Genomic DNA, 17,380 nt, shown 5'->3' with positions numbered 1-17,380 from the left:
TCGGGTCACAGGGGGTCTGCTCAGTAATATTTCCACTATGCAGCAGGTAAATCCTCTCAGACTGTTCCTGATACCTTCTTATAAAATGAGAGTTTGAAATTCAATTTAAATTATACAGATTTATACCTAGTAAGAGCCTTCCTGGAGCCCTTTTGTTTTAAGACAGAAATTTTTTAAAGGGGAGTTGGAACAAAAAAGCAACCCTAAACTATATACTTCGTTCTCTAGAAGACAAGGAAAACTCAGCAAAATAAAATTAGCAAGGTTGCAATATCCCTTTTAAACAACAGTTACAGGCGGGGAAAGTCAGCTCTTGTGAATATTAGCATTCTTTTTGGTATTTCTATAGTCCAACTGTAATCCACTGTTCTGTAAGATTTTTGTCCAGAATTTCTCAAATACTTGCTCTTATACCACCTGATTCCTCTTTCCGTTGCTCCAGCAGCTGTGTGAACCAGCAGATCTGAAGATTCTGCTGATTGTCCTTGGGCATTTCCCTGCAGAAGAACCAAAACAGGCAACAGGTGTGCCAAGAAGGTAACAGAGCCAATGTTAGCACCTCTTGGGAGTGAAGGTGCCCTTGTTACTTTTGGCTGTTCTACCTTAACACAGGCAACAGGTGTGTGTTAAAGGACAGTTGAGAAATCCAATTCTGAACAATATTTTTTTGTGATTTTCTTTCTTACAGATAAGCAGAATTGAAATTCCTTGAAGTCAAAGACTACATTTCCATCAAAACCTGAAGATAAACTGTCTATTAAAAATTCCAGGCATTGGGTTGCCCGTTGGTTTCAATTGAAGTTATGGGCAACTGTGCAGATCTGTAACTGTAGTAGACCCTTAAAACTTACTGGCCTTTTTGCTTAATATTTGCTCTTTTTTTTTTTTTTTTTTTTTTTTTCCTAGGAGTAGAAGCAAGAAAAACGTGATGAGTGCTATGGCAGCCTGAAGCCAAAGCTTTGACTGGAGACTTTTATTTAGTTCTTGAATCATGTTTTGCTTGGAAATGTGGTTTGGTGTTTATCCTCCTTCCTGCTGAGCAGTCCAAGTCCTGAGCTGGGACACTGGGTGATGAGAGAAGATACTGATCTCATGCTTCTCCTTTTTTCCTTTCTTTTCTTATTTTTTTAACATATTTTCTCCCACATTTGTCTGTGAAGAACTGATCTTTTATGACCTTTTCTTGCCATTTTAACTTTGTCCTAATCCGTGCAATGCCCTCCTCCATATTCCATGATACACCAAAGTTTTAAACATTGACATCTGAGACAGAAGCTATTTGACACTTCCATAATAGTACGTAATGCATTTCCTTCTCTTCTGAGATGGAGAGTACTGCACCTGAAATGTGGAGAAAAAGTTACAGTTTGGATATTAATATTTTCCACAGCCTTCTAATTACTCTTTCATCTGTACCAAATATAGACTGATGTTCAAACCTTTCGTAGGTCTCTGGCAGGATTTTGAATGGTTATGTTGTCTCTGGTCAGGTTTCTAAAACCATTCTAGTAATTTTGAAAACATGCTGGCAAAAGGAGTCTGTTCCACAAGGCACTTGGTTTAGTTCTTAGACAGTGGCTTTCTGGTGAATATTTGTGGTATCGTTCTCAAGTGTGGAAGTACATGGGATTTCTAAACCCTCAGTTTCCTGGTGGGAATAATTCTGGACAGATGGTTTTACTATCCAGATGACAAACTAATTGCCAGCAATTTTGTAGAAATAAAAATCTTATTTGAAATTATGACCTAGTTGTTATGTAAAAGAAGAATAGGCCATTGTAAATGCAACATTGTGTAACATGAATCTGAATATGAGCTAAGAATGCTGCCTTCAAATCAGTCTGTTAATTACACTTCCTTAGACTTGTGAGCTGACATTATGTTCATTCAGAAGTCTAAAGCATAGGGAGATTTTGGCTCTCATAAATGGAAAAAAAAAATTGATCCACTCCTTTCTAAATGGAAATGGAAAGTAGACCCCCTTCAAACATTCTTTGCATCAAAATGAGGGACAGCTGCAGTCTGAAGTTAAATTCCATTGTTTCCACAATTTGGTAGAGAGAGTGAGATTTGGATTTTGGCCTTTAGGTTTGCTAATCCACCTAAATAACCAAACAATATTGCTTTTAATCTGCAAGAGGGTAACTAAGAGAGAAAAGCTAAGTAAGACGCAGTATTCTTGTGGTAGAACTGATGTCTTAAGTTTTAGCTTTCATATTTTTCATATTCTGTACTGCTTTAGAGTCTGACTCTGAACTTCATGTAAATTTTTAGCAAGTTCCTTTCACAGTCTAGTTAGACAAAACCGTCCTTTTCCACCCTGAGAACCAAGGACACCGTTGCATCTTTGGACCCAAATGGTTTTAACAACAGCGAATTGAGGAGAGCAATCTGAGAGGATGGGATTCATAACCTGAAGCTGTAATTGGACAATTAACCCCAATATGTGAATGGACCAAAAGTATGAAAACTCATGACCGGTTGTCCATCTTGGGTCCACCTTGAGCAGAGCCACAGCCTGGCTCTTGTGCTGCCCAAGGTGTATCCTTTGAAGGTTTCTTAATAAATACCTACCTTATTCCTCTAACTCTGTCCAGCCTCTGTTCCAGGGAGCCTCTCTAGGCATCAGAACTGGCACATGAACATGCTGAAACACATGTAACAAGCGCTCCCCAGACCTCTAACCTGTGTGTTTCATTCCCTGTCACTTCAATTTCACTTCCAGCATCAATTGTGGTCAGTATCAGTGTGGATATGAGGAGTTCCCAAATGCACCTTGGGCCACCATGTGTCCTGCCCACCCATCATGAAATACTCTGTTTTGATAATTTTGAAATTAGTATTTTAGCCACCCATCACCTGCTTTTCTGTTACATCAGTCAGGTGACACCATGAATGGAGCACCAGAGGAGCAGCAGATGGTTCTGTGCCCATCTTGCTCATCACCAGCCTCAACACCAGGTATGCAGGGCCTGATCTGCCACAGCGGGGCTCGAGCTATTCCATGTACTGCCCTACTTTGTATATCGGCAGAGTCCATTCCTCAGCCCCATTGACCGTGGTCTTTTGATGTTATGTAATAGTAATTCCCTGTGTTCACAGTTGTTGTAGTAATGCTGTAAAAAAATGAAGTAGCAGAGCTATGTCTTGTTGTCATGGCACATTATCTCTTTTACACAGGTTGGATTCCTATTAATTAAATTTGAATCAAGTCACTGAGACACATATTAGGTCCTCATGTCTCATTCATTTTATATCTTCACTTGAAGGATAATTTTCTGTTTTGTCTTCATGTTCAGTGATTCTCAAAAGCTGTCTGGATAAAATAAACATATTATCATGTATTTATGTCTATAGATAGAGGAAAGGCTTTGTTTCAAACTTATTACAGTACTTCTTAACAACAGCATGTAAAATTTAAGCCTGTCTACAGATACAATGCCAGGAAGAAACAGCTGCATTGATTTTATAAATAAAATTAATAATCAATTCTCCAAAACAGATTAACTGTGATGTTAGTGATATAGACTCTTAAAAAAATAAACTATGGAGCCTTAGCAGTCAGACTCTAACCAACTCTGATATCCTTACATATTCTTATAAATCTACAGTGGTTTGTAGTTTTCTTTGCTTCAAAGAGGAAGGCAAACAAGTGCAAGTGAAAGACACTTCTATGATTTGAAGCCAAAAGTTGCATCTGTGCAATTGTGTCATTTTATTTATCCACCAGCATTGATGTTCAGTTCTGCCAGAACTCCCCAATACTTCAGGTCTGTAGCACAGACAGTAAATCTAAAAGAGCCATGCTTTAGTAACACTAATCAGGACAGCTGCAAAACACCAAAGGCCCAAAAACCAAATAGGATAATGGTAAAAACCTCTGCCCACAAACCTAACTTGTGGTGTCTGCTACTTTGCCACAGCATTTAAGCTTGCCAGATGCTGTCTGCATCAGTCTGCAAACATTCTATTATCCCTTCATTTAAGAGTAGTTGAGGATGCATGATGTATAACAACCATTCTTGATCTTTAAAAATAAAAGGCTAGACCAGGCTAGGCTAGGTTAGAAACCAGGTTGAATAACATAGCTGATGGAAAAACATCAATCATTACTTGTCTCTCAGAAACTAAAAGACAGGCAGCAGTTTGGGAGAAAGGATCAGCCAGGCTAGGAGATGTTCTTCGGCTTAAAGAGCATGTTGCATCTGTGGTTCATTTCAGAGTGCATGTTAGCTGAAATATCTTGTCATAATCTGGCTGGGGCTTAACCAATCCCCTGGAAAGAAGAGCAAGCTGTGCTCCATGACAGGAGCATCCAAGCATATCTGACAGCAGCACAGCCATGAATGACCCTCCTCTGGACTGGGGATCTTCACTTATACCTATGCTGCTCTTGCAGGGACAGCTGAGCCCATGCAGCACCAGAGCTAAAATACTGAACCCTGTGCGGAGTTGTACATCGTATGCATCCCCTGGATTCTGCCTAGGACAGTAAAGTGTGCATATAGCCAGCAGGAAAAAGTCCTTATCCTCGTCAGCTGTTGTCCTCCAATGCACCTCATGGAAATATATGGTATTTTCCAGTTTGAGCTGGTATCTCGTGGGTCAACAGCAATGTACTGGAAGGAGTGCAAGTACAACTCCAGTATCTAGGACAGCCAGATTGCATCCTCTGATTTCCCCATGTCACGCAAGGTAAATGACTTGCTGTCTGTATCTGATGTCTCTTACCTCTTGGTAAGGAAAACATCATACCAGTGTTGGGACAATGGGAAGATTACAAATGTGAGGTATTGTGTATTTCTCCAACACAAAAAAAGATCAAATGGCTTCGGTGCTGTCCATATTTTATTGTATGTATATTTTCATTTTAGTTTGTAGTATTATTTCTATTTCATTTGTTTTATTTTCTTTGCTCCCCACATATCCCAGTGGGTCAAACAGACTTGATGTTTTAGAGACAGTCCCACTTCTCCTTCTCCTGATGAATTTCTATGTCCCTTTAGAGGGTACCACTGTAGCCTAACTCTGGCTTTCCAAATGATGCATAGGGTGCAATAAGAGGTAGGGAAAATGGTCATCCTTGGTGACCATGCAACAAAAATATATGGAGATGACATTTCCTGTTCTCCCACCCCTCTAAATTCAAGGCTAGTGGCTCTGCAGGGAAGGAGAAACCTCATCTCTTGTTGAATTTGGTAACATGTCTGGAGGAGAAAGCTTCTTACAAGCAAAGCTCCTAACTCCACTTCTGCTCTTGACCATGGCTCCCATGTTGGCTACTGTCAAGGTGAGTAACAGACAATTTATAGTCCAGCAGCCCTTCACATTTGAACTGGAATTGAATCCTAGAGCTATTCTGCCAGCTCAATGGTAAAGGTGTTGTGAAAGGCTTGCTTTTGTTTGAAGGGAATGATCTGAGTGTGGGGGAGGGAGGAAGAAATAGTTTTACAGAAAAAGCTGCTTGAAATCCAGTATTATTAGGTCAGTTCTAATGCCACTTTTCTCCCTCCTTTATTAAATTGAATTCTCAGCTCTTCATAAACCTCTTTTTCTTCCTCCTTTTTTTGGTCCTGATAGACTACCCAGTAATTGAGATGTCTGGACAAGGATCGGGGAAGTTTATTTTGTTTTCCTCAGTGTCTGTTTTTTTTGAAAACTATGAGGATAAATGAAGTCTTGACAATATGAGCATTTGATTAAACAACTGTTAGAAAGAGTATGTGAACACTTTTCTGTAACATTTGCTCTTAAATATGGGATCTAGCAGGTCGGCTACTTCTAAAGTTGTGAATGAGTCTTAGTGATGCATCTCAGCAAGAATTAGTGCTTGACAGATTCTCCTGAAAGACTTAAAATTTTTTAATAGGAATTCATCCATTAAAGAAATATGAACCTTTAAAGACCTGTCAGGCACTGACATTAACTCCATGAACAAAAAGGTTATCCCTTATACCAGCTGAACTTCATGTGTCCAAGGAGATTCCACCTGTAGCAGGTTGACCCCAGCTGGATGCCAGGTGCCCACCAAACATGCTCTATCACTCCCCTCCACAGCAGCAGAGAGAAAATATTACAAAAGATTCACGAGTTAAGGACAAGGAAAGATCACTCACTAATTACCATCATGGGCAAAACAGACACAACCTGTGGATAATAATTGAATTTATTATCAATCAGAATTCTTCCTGGGCTTTGCCTTCTCGAGATGGGGAACAAGGGTCACGGTCGGTCCATCACTCATTGTTTCTGCTGCTTCTGCTCAGGGAGAAGAGTCCTTCCCCTGCTCCAGAGTGGGGTCACTCCCAGAGGAGAGAGTTCTTCATGAACTTCTGCAGCATGAGTCCATCCCACAGGCAACAGGCCTCCATGAACTCTTCCAACGTGGGTCCTTCCCCAGAGGGTGCAGCCCATAAAGAACAGGTTGCTATAGTGTGTGTCCTCCACAGGGTCACAAGTCCTACCAGGAAATTTTCTCCAGCATGGGTTCCTCTCTCCAAATGTTTGCAAGTCACTGCCAGGAGCCTGCTCCAGTGTGGGCCTCTCACAGCGTCACAGCCTTCTTTTGAGCATGCAGCTGCTCTGGTGTGGGCTGCAGGTGAGTATCTGATCCCCCATGGTTCTCCATGGGCTGCAGGGTCACAGCTGCTTCACCATGGTCTTCACCATGGGCTGCAGAGGAATGTCAGCTCTGCTGCCTGAAGCACCTCCTGCCCCTCCATCTGCACTGACCTTGGTGTCTGCAGAGCTATTTCTCTCACATATTCTCACTCCTTTCTCCCCTGAGCACAATAACATCTGCACAATAACTTTTCTTTCTTCTTAAATATGTTACCACAGAGGCATTACCACCATCTCTCATTGACTCCATTCAGGCCAGCGACACATCCATCCTGGAACCATCTGGCATTGGCTCTGCCAGATATTGGGGAACCTTCAGGCAGCTTCTCACGGAAGGCACTCTTAACAGCTCTCCCCTCTACCTGCCATGTAAACCCAATGCACCAGCACAACAGCAGAATCTAAGGAAAATATCTAGGAATCTTCTCTCTCTTGATTTTATTGTCAGTATATTTGTGGGGGCACTACAGCCTAGGTCTTTTAAGGAGGTTGGGATAACAATACCTGTCTCACTGAGGATGATGTCATTCCTGTCCTAATTTAGGATAATGCAAAGAAGCTCACAGGTCATAAATTGCCAAGAAGTATATGCTCAGGCTGCTAGCCAAAAAAACTTTTTTTGAGGTTTTCTTTGCCTGTTGAAAGATAAATTTGGAGCAGAACTGGAATGTGGAAGAACCATTCTAGCTCTTCTGGAATATCTGGGTTTATCCAAATGCCTGATACCTATTCTGACTGTGTAATTTCTAATATTTTTGGTTTAAATCCTACTTTACATTTGATTTGTTAAAATGTGATATTCCATCAGTATTGCAGTATTTTTTTTTTGTTGCTCGCAGTAGAACTTAATTCTACTGCTATCCATAGTTGTCAGTTAGGGAAAACAAAACATCTCCTTTGTCAGATGACATTTTGCATTCCCATCTCCCCACCTGCTCCACATGCCTAGAGTCACACCTGTACTGATGACTCTTCTCCAGACAAGCTCTCATCCATCCCAGGTGCTGCTTATATACGTCCTTCCTTCTTTCAAAGCATTCCCAAGCAGAAAGGGAGACCCTCCCAGTGTGTTGCTTATAGCATACTGGGAGTTTATTTTCTGTTCTGGAAAGCATCTAGTCAAGAAAAATAATTTCAGCTATTTACACTCATAATGAGAAATTGCTGACTTTTAGGAGGGAAGCACATAAATCAAGTGGAAGTTGCTAAAATGTTTTATTCTTATCAGTATGGAGTAAGAAAATTTGTGTTCTGATATTGACAGAACATGGCTTGCCTGGGTTAAAATACACATTTACCTCTGCTACTGGTTTAGAAATGCTTTAGGAATACACAAAGGATTTTTAAAAATAAAAGCATGGTGCCTCAGGGAGTACCGCTAGTTTAAATAACACATGAAAGTATTTATGAGCCTTTTTTTATGAGGTGGTCAAAGCAAAGACCATCCAGCATGTAACATAAGACTGGCTAAAGAAGAAAGATTTTTCAAAACCACATTGGAGAATTAAGCATGAATGGAATTTTATTTCAGTCTCTATTGCTTATTTAAATTAATGAGGTTTTCAGGTGCAGTCTAAATGATAATACAGATCAAGGTGAGTTTTGCCAGGGAGCTGGACTCTAGTTTATTATTCAAAGAATGCAACTGACTAATGTTGATGTAACCCTAAATAGACAATAGGTTTAGTGAAAGTAAACTTTTTAAGAGTTTCAAACACTTTAAGGGATACTAGAATTGCATTGACTCATTCATTAGAAATGGAGATTAATATTTCTGAATTGTCCCAGGTACCTCCACAGCAGATCTGCCAGTATATATCCTGTATGTCCAACTACAGAAAAGTGCAGAATAAAGATCATTGTCTCTTGCTTGGTTGGGCAGTACCACTCAGTAGTTCCTGCTGCATTTTTGTAGAGTTACTGAGGTTTTTCCTACTGCAGGAAGAAGCTCCAGTCCATCCCCATGTCAAGAGGTCACTTCTAGGTCTAATTCCTAAGATTGCCAAATCTTGGCCCATTTCCTGGAGCTCCTAGGGGGATTTTAAGTACTACAGCTCAAAACTGGTCTCACACTCTTTCCTTCCACTTCATACACATTCATGCACACTCTGGTTCCAAGTCTTGTCTTTCTGGTCTGAACTTTCCTATCTCCACATAGGCCTCAGAGCCAGAAGATTGCTTTCAGACACTTGTAATCCCTGGTATTTTCTGTTTACCAGACCAGGGTACCTACTGACCAAATGCACCAATCTCAGTAAGATAAGCTTTATTCTTGGATTGTACCTCACAAACCAGAGAGAATCCACTGACTTCATATTATTCACTAATTCTGTGTAAGGCTTCATGGCAACTGTGCAAATACTTAAAGGATTTGGTTCCTGTACTTTGGATCCTTAAAGTACAGGATGACGAGGGAAGTTTTTCAATAGACATTCTCATGTTTCTGCCCTAACTATGCATGTACATATTTAGCTAATTAGGACAGTTATTTGAAATCACTTTTGCAATTACTGTGCTAGTTATTAGGGCAGAAAAGAACAAAATTGATTACAATGGGACTATCCTTAACTGCTAACAGTAGAACATTGACATAAAACCTCAATTTTTCCAGAGCAAACTTTATCAGCATTCTTTTTCTAGCCTGCTATTTGTGTGACTTCATTGTGAATAAGTTTGGTGAACTGATCTGTTTGCAAAATCAGTTAAAAATACTTTGGGCCATATTCTGCTTTTGGTCTTTTGGGGATTTTTGTTGTTCCTTTTGTAACTGGGGAAATTTCTGTTAAGCTGGTATCACTGTTGTCCATTTTGTAACATCAACCCACAGCCTCCTACAGGAAATATAAATAAATCCCAGTGGCATGGAACTTCAATAACCTTACACCATTTTACACCTAAATGAGAGCATCTGTGGAAGGGATTAGCATGCTGTAATTTATGTGCAGTACTTCCACCTTGAGCTGGTTTGCCTTAACTTTCCCCTGTGTCCCTGGGCAGACAAGCAAGATGGAAAGAGCCTGGGCTGCACTGCTTCAGTCACTTCATGGAACAGTTCCATAGGTCTGAGTGTTTGAAAGTGATGCTGCACAGAGACTCCTAGATTCTGGTGTAAGAGCTTCAACCAATGGACTCAGATCATTCACAGCAATGCTGCAGCTGAGTAGGTCTTTCAGTGATTTATCATTACTGATGAGGACAGTACGTTTGTCCTGGTAACCGTTGTCGCTGAAAAGCATGTGGTTGGTTGTGGTAATGGAGAATAAAAGCGTCTTAAAATGAAACATCTGCAGTCTCTCAGTTGTTATTCATTAACATTTCATTGTTCAATCTGTTTTATTGATTTTCATTGTGCATAAAATACACAAAACGTGCAGAAAATTTGATACTGAATGGAAGAGCAATAGAGAAAGAAAATCATCCTGTGTGAAGAACAGCTACAGTGAAACAGGCAGGCTGAACTGAGGTGGGCATGAATTCACTGAAGGAAGTGGACTAAGCTGCCACCCTTCCTTCAAAAAGGCTGGAAAAAGAACTATGAAGTTCCTCTGTGGAAGTGTGTAAAAGAAATGATAGCAGCCTCTCAAAACAGAGAGTGCCTGTGCCTGTGCCTTTACTCAAAGGGATGTAAGATCATGCTCAAAAGTGGTAATGTTTGGCCAAAACCAAAGTTGTCTCCCACTGCTTAATATTACCTGAGTTTAGGAACACAGGGCTTGCAGCCAGAGAGAACTGCAGGCAAGTTATCTGACTCCATCATCAATTTCTCCTCTTAAAGAGAATAACCTTCAAGCCTCCAATTTTTTGGCATAGCTAATCAAGCTGAAAAGGGTAACAACATAATCTGCATGAACAGTACAAACTGTGCCTGGTGGTCAGGGAGCCAAACTGGCATTATCTAAATCCCAGAGAGGCCAATGGGATGACTCTGATTTCACCCAAAGTGTGCCTTGGGCCAAATCCAGCAGTAGCCCATGTATCATCTAAGCCTATATTGCTTCCCTCACAGGGTACCCATTGTCTTCACTTTAAGTGCTTACAAAACACTTTGCAGCACTCTGATGACAAAGATGTTACCCTGTCAGTGTGCTGCTAGTTAAAGACAGAGAATGTGCTTTATGACAATGAAGCAGGATTCTTCCTGTCAAGGACCACTCCTGCTTCATAAAGCAGGTGCTGTCTCCAGTGCTGCCTTTGTCCTGACAGCAGTCAGGGCCCTGAACATGTGCAGTCAACATGTGCCCTGACAGGGATGGGAGCATCTAAGGCAAATCTCGTGAAGTTCCATAATGTGATTCCCAGGCCGTTTTATCTTCCCTTGGACTGCCTGCACAACAAAGCCATAATGGGATTCCCAGTATGCCTGGGCTCACTGCCATATAAACAGCAGTTGCATCCTGGCAGAGGAATAGTCTAGCCCTGGGCATTCCTTTCCTGTAGTCTGGAAGTATTTCAGGTCTGGCACCTGCCTGCAGTTGGTTCGGGAACAGGGTTTGCCTGGGTGACCCACACTGGACACTTGATGTTCTTATGGAAGCGCCTGCCTTCTCCTGCAGCTATGCAGCGAGTTTGCAAAACAGACTATCAGCTTTGCTCTATGGGAGCCAAACACTGACCTTCTTCTATTTCATTCTGCTAAAGCCTCTTTTCCTGTGATATTCATTTGCATTGCTGAGTAGTCCAAGCAAATTTAGACTACTATCTGTCCCTCTCTAGACTACAGCAAGCACTTATCTGGCACTATAAATACAAAAATTGTAATAGCAGAGCTTTGTCTGAGTGTTCATTTGAGCACACCTTGTAAACCCAAGGGAAAGGCTGAACGCAGTGACATATTTCATTAAAAGACAACTGATGTTTTATTTAACTCAATAATTAAAACTTTTACAAAAAATCACCTCAGGGTGGTTTCTTAATAGCTTGGCTTCAATTTAATGCCCAAGTCTACATTGCCCAAGTCAATATGATAATTGTCCAAGAGAATAATTTTAATATAAGTAATAAAGATTCTTACAGATTCAGATATGTTTCCCTCAAGACAATGAGAAATGTTTCTATAGAGATTATGATGACTGTATCAATTAGTCCGTCATTCTTCTGTGCACAAACTGTAGAAGACTCCCAAATGATTTGAGTAGACAGTTTACTGCAGCAGGTCATTGATGGTACAGAGCTTTTAAACAATGGTATTCAGCTGGTTTAGCTCCCATTCAGAGAATATTCTTGGAAGGACAGAATATTCCTATTGGAAGGACAGTGTACTGCTTAAAGTAGAACGTGTAAAAAAATATTCTGGCTGCTCAGTTGCCAGACTTGTCTATTTTTTGGTTTTTTAATTGCTTATTTTTTATGAACTGAAGACTTTTGGAGGAACACAAGAAAAGTTAGCAGGGCAATGTCTTGGGAGCAGTTAATTAGTCAGAACATGATATGAAAGGGGGATTAAACTTCCCCTTTGTCTTGGTGAAATGGATGCTAGCTCCTGCATGGTCTATTCCCAGTCTGATGCAGAAGCTTGACAGCTCTTCTCATGCACTAAGAGCTATAAACTATATTCTCATGCTGCCACTCTAATTTCTGGTATCAGCTCTGCCCTTTTTATGTCCTCCCAACCTTAACTTTTTTTCCCTTCCATACTGCTGTCTTCTAGATGAAATAGTTTCCTAAGCCTTTTGTGACAAATCACTTATCTTTTCTGTCTTTCTAATAGTTTTTATGTTTGGGCTCATTTCTCTTATACATGACACATTTACCTTGCAAACCTTGTGGTACCAGAAGATGTTACTCACCCTGACAGATTTTTGCTATGCCAACACAGTTTCAGTAGTAATCATGGGGAGTTTTTCCTAATCTACTTCAGCAGAGGGCTAGTGGATTGCCTCAAACCATGTTGATGAGTTTTGAAGTTTATCTGGGCTCATTTACCCTGGGTAGCCAGCATGTTGATGAGTTTTGAAGTTTATCTGGGCTCATTTACCCTGGGTAGCCTGCATAGCATGGAGCTGAAGGCTCAGAGAAGGTCCAGTGAGCTGGCAATGGAGAAATGAGGACAGAAAAGTCTTCAAGTACTCTAGTTTGATCTGGCAGAATGCATCATTCCATGTCCCAGACTTTCTTTACAAGCAAAATGTGATCCCTTAGTAGTTTGTGCCTTGCCTTGTACATACTTAAATAAGGCTGAAAAAAATATTTGAAAGGCAGGAATTTCATGCAAGTGTCTGGGCTTTACCTGGCAGCAGTAGTTTACACCATTATTGACCAGGTAAGAACTTGGGCCCCTGTATTTTAGGCATTTGTATAATGCTATACATATGTGAATGACTACATGTGAGCGTTGCTGGGTAAAGTAGAACAATCATGATCTTAGTGAAACATGAATGAGAATTGTTATAGAATTACCATAATAGTGTTTATAGTAGGAAGTATAAATGGTACCATGAGGCTGATTAAAGCTAAAGAGCTACTTCTGCTTGCTGATTACAATTAGCTCTTCACTGAATTGCTTGCCAAAGAATGTCATTAAAACACAGTCAATTGATCTTACAGGCTGTATTTTTATGTGTTTTAAATGCACAGCTCAAGGTTTTCACATGGAGAACTATATGCATTCTGACCACATGTACAGTGAGTTGAGTGGAATAACCTACCTGCAGCAGCAGGAATAGCTGGGACTTTGTACACGCTGTTAACTTACACATTTGCAAGCTCTCATGAGCTTTTAAAAGTCCAAATCTATCACCTATTTCTTTAGCTTGCGGGTAAGTCTCCATCAGTCTGCTTTAACATTTAGGTATGTCATAGGATTACATTTCAGGAATTTGAGGGGACGGAATCATTTCGGTTTCCCGAAGGGCCACCAACTGAATATGTGATCTGGGTGTTCAGTTTCCCAAAGCCCATACACTACTCATGGTAAGTTTTAAGACGCTGTGCTTGTATTTGTTCAGTCATTACTTTCAGTGAAAGAACAGAATCTTTCACCTCACAAATCTCACTTTCTCCATTTCTTTCCTCCAAACAAAACCTTCCCCCACCATTCTGGTTACAGTTCCTGATACCGTAGTTGATACATAGCCAGTTCTGTATTTTGCTGGTATCTGCTTTTGCTTTCATAATTCAGCAGGGTCTATTGCTTCCTCCAAGTCCCGCCAAAATTTGACATAAATTTTCACACCCTTCCCTTTGTTTTAATATTTGATACCCCCAATCATCTTCCCTGCTGATTCTCTTAAAGCACCATGAAAACTGATTTTGATCTCACTGTGAATCTGACCAAATAAGATTAGCATTTAACAAAAAACTCTTTTAGAAACAAAGCCCTGAAGACTAAATGTAATCATGCTCATTCTGAGAGCTGCAGTCATTTGTCCTTGGCTTGTTTTTCCCAGAAATGACTAGCACAGGCATATTTTTTCATCAGGGTAGTTGGCTCTGCTCTCACTTGGCTGGTCTTAGGAGATGATTTCAGTTACAGTTTCATCTGCCAAGTCCCATATTCCCTTGTGACCTAGTTTGGATTTTAGTTTTCCAGCTAGACCACCTGCCTGGTGTTAATTAGTTATGGTTTCCTTTTCATATGCAAAACTGATTTAACTTCATGAGCTGGCACAGATTTACCTGGGCTTTCCTCCTGGTCCTACTGTACAAGCAGCGCTGCCTGCCTAGACCTGTCATCTGCACTATAAAATCAGCCAGCCTCAATCAGATACGACAAATTGTTCAACAGGAAGGGCTAGGAGAAGAGAAGCAGCCATTAAATTTCTTGCTTCACACTTGTAGGCCCTTGTTGTCTCTGGACTCAAAAAACCCTGTCTGACTGAGTTGCTGGTGATTTTTTTATAAAGCTTGATTGTTTTACTCCAAAGAGGGAGAGGTAAAATGTCTTCAATAAGTACTAGAAGTCCATGTGCCCACCTATTTATAGTCAAGATATACAACTCTGGCAGGGCTGCTTTTTCACACCCAGACTAATTACTGTGTGCTTGTTACTATATCAGGCTGGACTGGTATCCTGTTACTATGATAGGTACTGCAAGTAACCTCTGTGCAACCTACCCGTCTGTTCCCATTGCAACTGCTGTTATGGAAATTATTGCAAGAACACTTGACAGAAGTTGCGTGGCACTGAGGATGTCCACCAGCCCGGTCCTCATAGCAATGCCACATTAGACTACAATATTCTGGGCTACCTCTGGCCTGAATAAACAGCCAGACTCCTCTTTGTTGCTTTTTATTTTTGACAGAGGTATTCTATCTGCAATCCCTTCATAGCAACCTTGTGCCTTTGGTCCTGACCAACGGGCTTCCCCACAGGCAATACAGATTTTTTTTACCCTGTATTTTATTTCTCCACTTCTGGGGACTCAAGATTTACAGTTCACTTTTAGAAGGTTTGTCATTGTTGATAAATGTTGATAAAAGTGGTAAATTATGTTTATCTTTTCAAATCTTCTGTCAGCTTTCTCAGACACCCTTCTAATCCATCCTGGCACAAGATGCCCACTTCTTGGTCTGAGCTGTATTGCTTAGTTACTGCAGTGAGTGCTTGGTTACCCTGATTCTGCTGGAGTTGTCACCACATCCAGAGCTTGATGTGAATAAATAAATAACAAAGCTCTGTTATTTCCTAGGAACCTCTTTGTGTCATGGCAAAGTTTCTGTTAACACTTCATGGTGTTATGAAGCAACAATGAAGACAACCAAGCCCTGCATTGAAAACGGCATTGTCAGCAGGACAGTTTGGCACAAGGGCTGTCCAACACCAAATGATGCCATATGAAATGCTGATGCTGAATATGTGATCCATATGTTTGTGGTGGGCAAAACCATGCAAAGCCATTTCTGTGTATAGTCTGCCTATATATATTAAGTCTTGATTCTGTCATTCAGTGTGTGTCATCTCTGCAAGATTTCATAGGCCAGTAGCTTTTAAACACAGAGGTACTGTTAAGTTCCTCTAATATGAGCACAGACCACAGAATTTCACCGAATGACTCCAGACACATTATATCTAACTGAAACAGCATCTATTTTCCAGAAATATGTACAAATGCTCATGTAAGGAGTTAAGGTAGGATTCTATTTTAGCTATGTAAAATCCAGTACTTAATGCACAAAAAACCTCAAGGCCCATTCAGAAGCCTTTCATTTCAGGACCACTCTTTGAGGTGTCTTTAGTGTTGTTTGTCTCTCAAATGAAACCTAAACTAGGTTAGGTCAGAGATGTATCTTTCAGATGGTAAAAATAAGGGATACAAACTTTCTCTCTTTTCATCAATGACAAATGTACCAACTTATCCGTTTTATCTTTTAGATGTGAATGGCACATGCAAGTTTTGATTCAGACATATCAGCTGTCATCTATATGGTTTTTGTCCCTAAGCTGTGCTATTTTAAAGATGCTAAGTTGGATGGCAACACTGGTGCTGTCATCAGTCTCCTGAGACAAGTGACATGAGGCACCAGCTGGTGCCTTTTCCTGTTTCTACACCATGTATGTTAGATAAAGAGTAACTGTACAAGTGGGCAGAAACCAAATATTTCATTGTGGATAGAGGGTGTGGCTGTACTAAAAAGAGGCTTATGTTTGAAATTGGGCTGAACTGGTCTGTCTCCTCAGATACTTTTCACAATGTAACAAGAGACCATCCTGTGAAGATTCAACTTCAGTGAGGCCAGGCAGCTCCAAACTTACATACTTTAGGCTTGAACCCAGAGATGCGATGAGGATGAAGCTGATCTCAAGCATATGAGTTACACTGCTGACTGTCCCAGAACTACTTACTTGGTTAAGTGTCTTTGTATATCAAAGTTTTTCTGGGTTCATTATCAGTTCCTTTGAAATGAGAGAGGTATCTTAAATGCCTTTCAAATACCAAAGAGGTAGATGACCTTTAATACCACTCAAATTGTATCTGAACTAATAAATTAAACATGCTTGGAACCACTTCCTGGCAGTGAGCACAGCTGGTACTTCGGTTCACATTGTCCATCTCTTGCCCTTCAAAGTGGGGTCCCTGCATTCAGGTTGCCACTGGGAAGGCTTTCCATCCCTTTCTCACCCTCAGATCATGTCTGGATATTTAGTGTGAGGCAAAACCATCTCTGGGACATTTTTAAAAATTTAGAAGTAAATGTAATTGAAGCACAGTGCCTGGGAACATCCCTTGCCACTTTTTAATTTACTAGAATAGTCCTAGCCTCAGAGACTGAGCACTCCTCTAAGGTTACTTACACAAGCAAGCACGGAGGCAGGAGAAAATTAGTTAGTTAGGAAAACAATCACTTTGTGCTTTCTACAAAAGCCACATATACTTAACTGTGACAATCTAGTCACAAGGAAATAGACTTTCACTAGGCTGCTGAAATGCTGAAAGATTTCAGATCATGAAGCTATCTATGTGCCAAATCCAAATCTTTATCCAATAAATACTTAGAAGCTTTGGCAGTTTTGAAAATTGAATGTTAATATCTGTTATAAAATATCATTTTGTGCATTTTAAGATAAATAAATAATTTTTCGTAAATGACCGGGAAAAGGACAAATGAATGACCACAAGGCAAAACATTCCTTCAGAAGTTTAATCCAGCTTGAAAGATTAAATGTAAAAGAAGAAAATTCCTATCAGCTGTAACCTTTTGTTAAATCAGTAGCATTACTGTCTTTATCAGTAGCATTGATGAGCCATCCATTTCCACTGGGTTAAGACTGTATGCTCATGAAAAAAGACCATTTGCACTGAAGAGTCCCTGCTTGAAACAG

General features: G+C 40.4%; 1 protein-coding gene across 1 annotated transcript; it reads left to right on the top strand.

The window, feature by feature from the left end:
* The first annotated feature begins 4,346 nt into the window (after window positions 1–4,346).
* Window positions 4,347–9,883, top strand: LOC119697476. Its single transcript, XM_038128291.1, has 3 exons — window positions 4,347–4,695; window positions 6,267–6,598; window positions 6,841–9,883. Exons 1-3 carry the CDS (start codon window positions 4,571–4,573, stop codon window positions 7,158–7,160), a joined length of 777 nt encoding a protein of 258 aa, XP_037984219.1. The 5' UTR covers window positions 4,347–4,570; the 3' UTR covers window positions 7,161–9,883.
* The last annotated feature ends 7,497 nt before the right edge of the window (window positions 9,884–17,380 follow it).

Source organism: Motacilla alba, chromosome 2 (assembly GCF_015832195.1).
Source record: "Motacilla alba alba isolate MOTALB_02 chromosome 2, Motacilla_alba_V1.0_pri, whole genome shotgun sequence".
Classification (NCBI taxonomy): domain Eukaryota; kingdom Metazoa; phylum Chordata; class Aves; order Passeriformes; family Motacillidae; genus Motacilla; species Motacilla alba.
Note: the sequence above shows the minus strand (reverse complement) of the source record. Positions and strands in the feature narration are given on the sequence as shown.

What these genes read in the sequence shown, in the direction of transcription:
- LOC119697476 (XM_038128291.1), top strand. Translation starts at nt 4,571, where the DNA reads ATGGTATTTTCCAGTTTGAGCTGGTATCTCGTGGGTCAACAGCAATGT. An exon ending in ATTTCCCCATGTCACGCAAG is followed by an intron (nt 4,696 to 6,266) that starts GTAAATGACTTG and finishes GCTTCTGCTCAG; the next exon opens with GGAGAAGAGTCCTTCCCCTG. An exon ending in TGCTCTGGTGTGGGCTGCAG is followed by an intron (nt 6,599 to 6,840) that starts GTGAGTATCTGA and finishes ATGTTACCACAG; the next exon opens with AGGCATTACCACCATCTCTC.